Genomic DNA, 10,122 nt, shown 5'->3' on the forward strand with positions numbered 1-10,122 from the left:
ATAGCACTTTCAGATTGGTATCATATTTCATAAACATTATCTTCTGTCACCCCTAGTGCCCTTGTATTTGCATTAAAATTATTTATGCGATTTGTTTTCATATAACCTTCATTTTAAAGTATATTCCACCTCCATCCCCTATCCAAAGAGCTATATTACATGACAGAACGTATGATCAGTGTTTCACATTCAGAGTCCCCTGGTGTCTGAAAAGAAGAAGCTAAAGATTCTTATTTCCTTTCCTCCCCAAGAAATGAGGGAGAAAAAGAGTTTAAAATCTTGGTACATTTGAATGATTGTGAATGATTTTCTTAAATATGTTTCAGATGATGGTGACAAAGGCACAGGATGAGATTTCTACCAAAACCCTGGGGGAAATAGGAAAACCTTTTCTATCTAGAGAGTATTCAAGATTAACCTGTAAGACTAGTACCCTTGAGGGATCTTCAGTGGGTTTGATGGTTGGTGCATTAATTGAGTTTTTTTCCCTTCTTGTTCCTCTTTTCAGACTCAAATTCCTGGCATCAATTTTCTTCCACCGGTACCCAGGGTAAGATTTTCATCACTGATCATTCTATGGCCTCATCCATTCATTCATTTATCCATCTCCCACCCTTCATCTGTTGAAATAGACTGAGTCATGTACTGTGACAAGAGCCAGGGTCTAGGAATGCTAGACTCAAGATAAAAGCTCTGAAACTGGAAAGGTTCTTTAATCTAATCTTCTAAGTGAATAATCATTTATTAAGTACCTATTATATGCCAGGTATTGTGCTAAGTGCTAAAGATTTTTACAGAGGAGGAAAGTCAGTTTCAGAAAGAGTGAAATATAGGGTCTCTTCCAGCTCTAATCTATGGAGTGGAATCATAGGGAGAGTAGACTTCAAAATCAGTAAAATTGGGTTCAAATCCTACTGTAGACTCTTACTAGTTGTGTGACTCTGGATGAGTCAATTAGCTCCTCAATTTCCTTCTAGTCTCTAAGGTTTCTTCCAGCTCCAAATATATGATCTTATGTTGAAATGGCTGGTCACATGGGTAAGTGTCAGTGGTGGGATCTAAGTCCATTCTCTGATTCCAAAGTCAATGTGCTTTCCTCTCCATCAGGAAGGAATGGTGCCTGAGAAGCTGAAGTGGGAGTAAGGAGAGAGGAACTTGTCTTCCTTTTGAAGGGAAAGCAGCATCTGGAGTATCTGAGCTCATGCCATAAAAACCTTTGTCCCACACTCCCTATGTTCCAAGTCTAGAAGTCCTAGGACCCTAGGGATAGAAAGGGCTTAAGCCAACAGCTTGTCCAAGTCCCTGATTTTGCAGATGAAGAGGCTGAATTACTAAGGTGACACAGACAGAAAAGATGGTATTTAAATCCATATTGTGTGACTATGGATTGAGTGTTCTTTTTATATCCCTGCTCATCCTCCTAGATTTGACTTATCCTCTCCCAGCTCAGGGTAAGTGAGGAGGTTGGGGAGGAGATATGGAGGAACATGTTCAGGAGCAAGACAGGCGGTACTTGTGAGTCAGACTTGTGACAATGAGGAAGAAAGTGTGAAATTTCTTAAGCTTTAGAAGAAATTGTGAAAAGAAAGGAAAATCAGTTCCCCTCCAGTAGCAAGGGCAATGGAGCCATAATCTGCAGAGAAGCAGAGAGACAGGCTTTGGAAACACTTCTGTCTTAAGTTCCAGAACCAAATAGACATTCTTCAGCTTATATTTTAGGAGGAGGATGTGTGTGTGCATGTGTATGTGTCTTTATATGTCTGTGCATCTGTATGTGTGTGAGGCTGTGGATGTCTGTATATTACTACGTGTGTAGGGGACTGTTTGGATTTTTATTGTCTGATTATCACTCTGTGACTGGATTATTATTTCTGGGTGTGAAGGTGTTACTGATTCTAGGTTTTTCCATTGTTTCCATCTAGGTACCTGCTTTCCCAAACACTTTGTACACTAGTCAGTTGTATGTAAGTTGTTACCTTGTGCTCATGGTGGAGGGCAGTGGGGAGGATGGCATGAGCCTCAGACTCTGTGACCCAAGAGGAAATGGTCCTTCTGGGGTGGAGAGGGCCCGAGAAAGCTCAGAAAGTTAAAGGCACCATTCACACTTGGAAATGGCCAATAGCTCCTGCTCCCCTAAGAAGGCCCTCAAACCCTACCTTGTACCTGCCTCAGTTCTTCCTGTGGCATATATGGCCAGCTTCCTCTAGCTTTTCTTTTCTTTTTTATGGAGGTTGTCTTTTTCATCCTTTTCTCTAAAATGAGAATCAGCATGGTGTGGTGGATAGAATGAGGAAGATCTGGGTCCAAATTCAGCCTCTTATTGATTATGCTGGTTATAGATGCTGGCCAGGTAACAAGCCTCATGGGTTCTAGGAAATCCTGTAAGCCTCAAAGTTACAGAAAAAGTACTCACCTGCATTGGGAGAGGAAGTTTCCCCACCAGGGACTTCTCCATATTAATGAAATCGCAGGTTTAGTTCTCATTCTTAGCCTTTCTCAAAGGCATCAAACTTTCTCAAATCCTCTGTCAATTGCCCATATTACACATTTTCAGACTTATCCTTCTTGCAAAAGAAATTGCTCATCCCATTTGTCTTTTATTTCCTTTCAGCCCTTACCTTTCTCTACATTTATCCCTGGAGGACTCTACCCATCCAGGAACATCATCGTCTCTGGCAGCATCCTGCTTACTGCTAACATGTTAGTGGTTCCCTTTAGCAAATATTCATCTCATATCTGGGCAGCCACATTTCTTCCTTATCACTCATCAGTCAATAATCATTTATTAAACACCTACTGTGTGTCAGGCACTTTGCTAAGCAGTGGGCATACAAAGAAAGGCAATAGAAAATCCTTACTTTCAAGGAGCTTACAATCTAATAGGAGAGGCAACATGTAAACAAGTATATACAACCTGTATGTAGGATAAATGGGAATCAGTAGAAGGAAAGCACTAAAGGTAAAAGGATCTGGAAAAGCCTGAATGTGGTACTTGAAGGAAAGCTAGTTAAGTTAGGAAGTATAGATGAGGAGGACGGCATCCTTGGAAGTGGACCAGGAGATAGGAGTGCCACAAAAACCTAGAGAGAAGACAGTCCCAAGCAGAAAATAGTGATTGACAATGTCAGAGACTGTGGGGAAATTAAGGAGGATGAGATTCGGGGAAAGATGGAGAGATTTGGCGTTTAAGGCATTTACATGATAGCACATACCTGATTGATAACCATTTTAGGGAGGGGAGGACGAATAAAATTGAGTACTCAAAACTTAAGAAAAAACCCTAAATGTTAAAAAATTGTTTTAGTATAAAATTGGGGGAAAATAAAATATTATATATTTAGAAAAAGAGATTACTGATACCTTTGGAGAGAGCAATTTTGTTGGAATGGGGACAAAAGAGAATAACAGAAATGGTTTTCCAACTGGAGAGATGCAGGATTCTGGGCCCAATAAAAAAGGCAGAAATGTCAGGGAAGAAGAAATGACTGTATCACCCAAGATCACCAACAGAAATAATTCGATAAACCTTAATTTACCAATTATTCAAAAGGTGTCTGGCACTGGAGGCAGGGGGAAGGCAAAGATAGATATGACTCAGACCCTTTTCTCAGGAAGCTGACCATCTAATAGGGAGAAAGACCTGGTTCCCTACAATACTTGGTACAAAATTCCGTACAAAATTGGTACAATGGAGAGTAAAACATGGGGGTTGTACATATTCAAATGTACAGGTTTGAAGTTACAGTTATATAAAGTAAGGCTACTGATTCTAGCCTAATAGAAATAAGTATTATGAATCTGAATAATGTAACACTTCACAGGATTGCTTATTTGAACTATTCAGGACCTATCTGTAAATGCGATGATGATATCCAGGCAAAGTGAAAAGTAGGGAGGAGAGATCACTTTCACATGGGTGGGCGGGGAGGTATCTTGGAGGGAGGAGGCACCTGAGGGGAGGTCTTAAAGAAAAAGGAGCATTTCAATAAGCAGAGGTAGGGCAGAGAAAAATTGATGGGATTAATCACTCTATAAGCACCAGAAGCTGTCCTAGGTTGTTGGGACACAAAAATAAAAATGAGACAGTTCCTGCCCTCCAAAAAATTTCACTCTTTCAAAGGAAATAACATGTACAAATCTTGTTCTCTCCTTCAGGTTCACAATCAACCTGATATGTGGGAATGACATTGCCTTCCATCTGAACCCACGATTTACAGAGAAAGCTGTGGTCCGGAACACAAAGATTAACTACACATGGGGTTCTGAGGAGCGTAGTCTGCCCGGTTTTATGCCCTTCACCCAAGGTCAACCCTTCACGGTAAAGCATAAAGAGGGAAAGAGGGCTTATTGGATGGGGAGTAGATAGATTTGAACTCCAAAGTTTCCTTCAAAGTACAGTGAATTGAGAAGGGATTTGACAATCCAAGACACAAGACAATTCATTCCCCAGGGGTAAGAGTGGATCCCTTCCAGGTGTCTGCCCTCATGGGGAGATGAAAATTAGGAAAGGGCCAATCCAAAGGCTAATATGGTTTATGGAGTGAGCACCAAGAGGTCTCATCATTTATGCCTAGAATGATACAGAATGATCATGGCATGACTTCAATACTACAATGATCAGAGATTTCATCAGTCTAGACTCCCTCCATTGTCACAGACCACATAATCAGTGGTCCCCAAGAAGTATTGGGAGCAAAACCTTGAAGCTAAGCTGCAATGAGTTCTTCTTTAGCTAGACTAACCCTCCAATGTTAAGTATTAACTTATTCCATCAGGGTTCCATAGAGCCTTTCCAGAGTCTTCCCAGAGCTTGTGGTCTAATATCATAGATTTCAACAAACCATAGTGTCTCCCCCATGCCACCATGAGGCTTTGGACAAAGACCAAAGTGGAGGATATGTAGAGGTTTCAAAAAGGAGCCATTAAGTACTGTTTTTATCTAGATGGATCCTTGTAGAGGACTCAGCACAAACATAAATGACACTTAGGAAAAAAAGCTTCAGTTTAAATAGGACATTATTCTGGATACTTCCTTTGGTAGATGAAGGAACAATTGTCTGATAGGTTCCTTCTTTTGAAGATGAGAAGACCAAAATCTAGGGAAGGAAAGGGTACCTAATGTATAATGGGAGTCAGTGATAGAGTTTGGAGCTGAGCAGACCTGGGTCCTCTGTCGCCTTCTCCCTGCACACCCTCCCCTCCTCTCCCCCTCCATCACTCTTTTTATTAAATTATAAAGGGATTATATCACTTCCAAGGCCTAACCTGTCCTATTCTTTTCTAAATCAATAAACCCATGATCCTAAGATGGCTTCTTGTGAGGATCCCATTCTAAGTAAATTTCTGTGAAATAATACATAATAATTACCAGCATTTATATAGTGCCTTAAGGTTTGCAAAATGCTCTACAAATTATCTCAGTTGATCCTCACAACAATCCTTGGAAGTAGGTGCTATTTTATTATTCCCATTTTACAGATGAAGAAACTGAGGAGACAGGAGTTAAGTGATTTTCCCACAGTCATATGGCTAGTGTGAAACAGGATTTGGATGTAATTCTTCTTGATTCCAAGGTCAAGGTTCTATTGGCTGGGCTACCTAGCTGCCTTTGTTTATGGTGATCAAATCCTAATCTTCTGTTTATGATGAAATCCATATTTATACTACATCACTCCAGAATACTACAGCCTATTATGACTCAGAATCCTGTCAGAGAAACTTTTCTTCCTTGAGGCCTGTTTAGACTTAAGGAAGCAACAAATGGCTCTGTACGAAAGAGGAGCAGCAATGTAAAGGGATGGTGACTCACCTCTCATTTATATGTCTCCTGTATACAAAAATTTCCTGTGTACAAAATTTCCCTGGAAAGACAGAAAACTCCCTGAGGGGGAGGGATTGTTCCATTTTTTTGTCTTTGGAGCCTCAGTGCTTAATGTGATCCTTGGAACACAGTAGGTGTTTGATTAACGTTCATTGCTTGAGTATCCCCTTGTCTTTCAGATTCTCATCAGGTGTGAAATGCACTGCTTCAAGGTGTCCGTCAATGGGCAGCACCAGTTTGACTACAATCACAGAATGAAAAATTTAGCCTCTATCAACCAGTTGGAGGTGAGCGGGGAAATCCAGCTGACCCATGTACAGGTCTAAGAAAAGGCCTTCCACCCAGGTGTCCTAGCTGAAGATGTCTGAAGACAGCCAGCTGATCATGAAGGGCTTCTCACTCAGGTGTTCCAGCCTGAACCTTTCTTCTTTCTACCGCATCATCACTAGCTGATTAGACTCTTAAGCACCAAGCTTTCCCTCCACCCCTCCAATCAGGGGTAATTGGAGTAAATTGCTCTCCTCTCTGGGAGAAGGTAGAGAAGGGACATATTTTGTTTCCTTGCCAGTAGGATGGATAACTTCCTGAGGAAGGGTTGTTTACTTCTCAACTATGATGGAACCGAGGGTACCTTCAACCTGGTTGCTGTAACCTCAGGTGTGATATTTTGATATTTCGATGCAGAACAAGGAGTTCAGATATCACCACTCCTCTTATTCCAGACTAGAGCCTGTATCTCAGCATAGATTTGAGGTTCCTCTCCTCCTCCTGTCTCCATCTAGAGCCAAGTCTTTCTCTCCCCCTACCCCGTTCCTCTGCAGTGGTCCCCATTAATATCCCCTTTGCCCTCCCTGGTACCTCTAATAACTTGAACATCCTCAGTGCCTTGTTACATGCCCACAGATTTCCCCACTCCTTGTGAAGCCCTTTTCCTGAGGGAATACTCTCTGAGAAACTGGAGCTTGCTGTAGCCTCCTGCCCTTCTCCATCTGGGTAACTCAAGCCACCGTAGTCCAATCTCTGTCTACATTTTTTGAATAATCTGAATTTGCTTTTTTTTTTTTTTAATACAGCCCAACTCCTGCTATTGGAATCTGCTTCCCGAAAGCAGGGGTCATGTCTCACCAATATTTTGTATCTCTCCGCTTCCTGACCCAGTCATACCCACACAGCAGGCACTTAATAAAAGTTTGCTATGTGGTATTGAGCTCAGAACACCTGTGATCTGTTAACTTGTGTTTGGGAGTCAGGAGTCAGTGGGGTTCTTGGCTTAGAGTATGAAATAAGGTATTTTGCACAATTCACACGACCCTTCTCAATGAGAGGGTGGGGGTGGGGAGAAGGGGGAGAATCCAGAACTCAAAAATTTAAGAACAAATATAAAAAAATTATTTTACATGAAATTGGGAAAAATAAAAATATTTAAAATTAAGTGTATGAAATAGGGGTGATTAAGTCAGGGGAAGAATGGGGCTAGTCTTTGCTTAGTACTTTAGGTAAAATGCTATACATACATTATCTTCTTTGAGGCTTACAACAGGACTGGGAGATAAATACTATCATCCTTATCCATATTTCATAGTCATCAAAGTCATCAAAGTGAAATGGTCATAGAGCTAGTATATGTTTGAAAAGGCATTTAAAGGACTTCCTAACTTTGGTCCTAGCTCTCTAATTCATACCTGTGCTGCAAAAGACCAGAGACATTTGTATTAGTGTCATGATTCCTTTGTCAGTTGGCACAGTGATAAAATGGGAATTTCTCGGATGGACTCAAATCCAGAAAGGACTTGGGAAAAAGAAGTCACCTGCAGAGCTGAAACTTACCTGGGCCTTTGTCTCAGAGTTCCCTAAAATAAAAGACCCTCACAACATATATGACTTAGGTAGAAAATTTAGATAGAGCTTACTATCTAGTTAGAAAGAATAATCAGTTAAATGCTTCCCCTGGCTATCCTGCCCAGGTGAGCTCTCCTTGATAACTTTTCTCGTCATCTCTGTAAGTACAATTCTCATCTGGATTTGTCTTAGATAATGTGCCCTGGAACATTTTATCACAAGGTGCACGAATGTCATTTATGGGTCTTTTTTGCCAGCCCAACATTGCTGAGGTTAAGGTTGAGGGTAAACAAATTCTTGGGCAAGGACTTTTTGGAAATGAGTCCCAGAGCCCAGAAATCATTTCTGTACATCACAAAGCAGGGCAGAAGGAACAGTTTTGGGCGGATGTGAGGAACCAAGAATAAAACTGGAAAATTAGATAATGAATAGAGCAAGGGGCTTGGAGTTGGGAAGAGTTGAGTTCAAATGTTCCCTTGATACTTATTAGCTATGTAATTCTGGGAAAATCATTAAACTCTATCTCAGTTTCCTTATCTATAAAATGGGGATAATAATAGCAACCACTTCTCAGGTTTGTTGTGAAGATAAAAAGAGATAAAAGATTTTGCAAACTTTAAAGCACCACATAAATATTAGCTATTATTATTTTTTTATTTTTTTATTTTTTTTGCTGAGGCTGCCCTAGGAAAGCATGACCTGATATTAGGAGGTTATTCAAGGATATTCACTTGTCTACCCACCTATAGGTAACATTGTATAAATCCCGTTTTGTTATATTGTTGATCTTGTTACATGGGAAAGAAGTTCAATTGAGGCTTTTCTAGAATGAAATTTCTGGCCTTTAAACAAAGGGATTTTTAAAAAATATATATATTTTTATTAACAAAGTTTTGTTTTTATATCACCTGGTTCCCCCTCCCTATACGCTTCCTTCCTTCCTTCCTTCCTTCCTTCCTTCCTTCCTTCCTTTTTTTCTTCCTTCCTTCCTTCCTTTCTTTCTTTCTTTCTCTTTTCTCTCTTTCTTTTTTCTTTCTCTTTTCTCTCTTTCTTTCTTTCTTTCTTTCTTTCTTTCTTTCTTTCTCTTTTCTTTCTTTCTTTCCTTTCTTTCTTTCTTTCTGCCTTTCTTTCTTTCTTTCTGCCTTTCTTTTGCAATTGGGGTTAAGTGACTTACCCAGGGACACACAGCCAAAAAGGGTCAAGTGTATGAGGTCAGATTTGAACTCAGGTCTTCCTGACTTCAGGGATGGTGCTCTATTCACTTCACCAATTAGCTGTCCCGACTATTATTATTATTATCTCATCTGTAGACAATTCCTATTGTACTGCTCTTCTGTTCGTTCTTCCTTGCCTTTATTATTATATGTCCCTAATCTTATCCCTTCTCTGTAACAAGTTCTGTCCAATGGAGAGATATTCCATACTCAATTTCCCTCCCACCTAACTGAAATTTATGTAAATCTGTCATCTATCAACCATCTTAAGGTAGCTGAAGACATGTATCTGATTCACATCCAGACCTTAAAAAAAAAGTCTTCCACTCACCTGTCCCAGCCCAAATCTGCCTGTGTCCCCCCTCACCCTTCACTCTCCCAGACTGATGTCCACCCACTCTAAAAGGATCAGGGGTTCTTGCCCAGGCATCTTTCCCATTGGAAGCTCAGCAAGAAGTTGTAATAAAATGCACCCCTTTTTCTAGGGGAAAGTAGAGTCGGGAACATAAATCTTTATTTTCTCTCCAATTTTCCTCAAATTCCCAGTAAAGGACCTGGTAAGTAGCAAGTGTTTAATAAATGTTTGTTGACTGACTGAAGGTCTCGCTCATTTGAGTGGAGTAGAAGTTCTATGAGGACAGGGACTGCTCTATTTCTCTTTGTTTCTCCAAAGTCTAGGATAGTCCCAGTATATAATAGGTACTTAATAAATGCTTGTCAATGGTTAGATGGATGGACAGTGCCTACTTCATAGGTAAGCTAGTATATATACACTGCTTTTCAAATTTTTGTTAACTTTCATTCATTTCAAATATGCATTAATATGAATGCAAATCAGTTATTATTAGAAGATTGAAGAAACTTCCAAGAAATCACCACACAGACCTCTGGCTCTTTTTCTAAGTGCAAAGTCATTTATTGATAAAGCTGGAATCCAATGGAATCCAAGTCAACACCTAAAGAAAGTACACAGCTGAGAGCCCAGTCCATTTCATTCTAGCTTCCTTCTTAGTGCTGGTATCACAACAGAAAAAGAAATCCCACTTTTAAAAATAATAGAAGACACTGTCTATTGAGAGATAAAGCCCATTTCCCAACCACACCCAAAATACAACTTTTTGCTTTCTCTCTCCCACCCTTGTCCCTCCTTCCTCCTCATGTCTCAGAGGTTTCATCTTCTGTCTCTCTTCTGTTTCCATATGTAGCAGCGACTCTGGCATTGTAATAAGACACTAGCCCCGAAGTCAG

The 10,122-nt window shown here is 40.3% G+C and overlaps 1 protein-coding gene across 4 annotated transcripts in view; it reads left to right on the forward strand.

The window, feature by feature from the left end:
* Positions 1 to 7,176, forward strand: part of LOC127559427 (galectin-9B-like) — a 94,784-nt gene extending 87,608 nt beyond the window's left edge. Inside the window, exons 6-11 of one of the 4 annotated variants that reach the window (XM_051993206.1) lie at positions 509 to 550; positions 1,923 to 1,964; positions 2,612 to 2,700; positions 4,156 to 4,318; positions 6,001 to 6,108; positions 6,895 to 7,176. In XM_051993206.1, the coding sequence (XP_051849166.1) occupies positions 509 to 550; positions 1,923 to 1,964; positions 2,612 to 2,700; positions 4,156 to 4,318; positions 6,001 to 6,108; positions 6,895 to 7,053 (603 nt within the window). In that variant the 3' untranslated portion in view covers positions 7,054 to 7,176. Of the gene's footprint in view, positions 1 to 508; positions 551 to 1,922; positions 1,965 to 2,611; positions 2,701 to 4,155; positions 4,319 to 6,000 lie in introns of all 4 variants that reach the window. The other 3 variants (XM_051993204.1, XM_051993205.1, XM_051993203.1) reach the window with 3 other exon arrangements.
* The last annotated feature ends 2,946 nt before the right edge of the window (positions 7,177 to 10,122 follow it).

Source organism: Antechinus flavipes, chromosome 4, assembly GCF_016432865.1.
Source record: "Antechinus flavipes isolate AdamAnt ecotype Samford, QLD, Australia chromosome 4, AdamAnt_v2, whole genome shotgun sequence".
NCBI classification, from domain to species: Eukaryota; Metazoa; Chordata; class Mammalia; order Dasyuromorphia; family Dasyuridae; genus Antechinus; species Antechinus flavipes.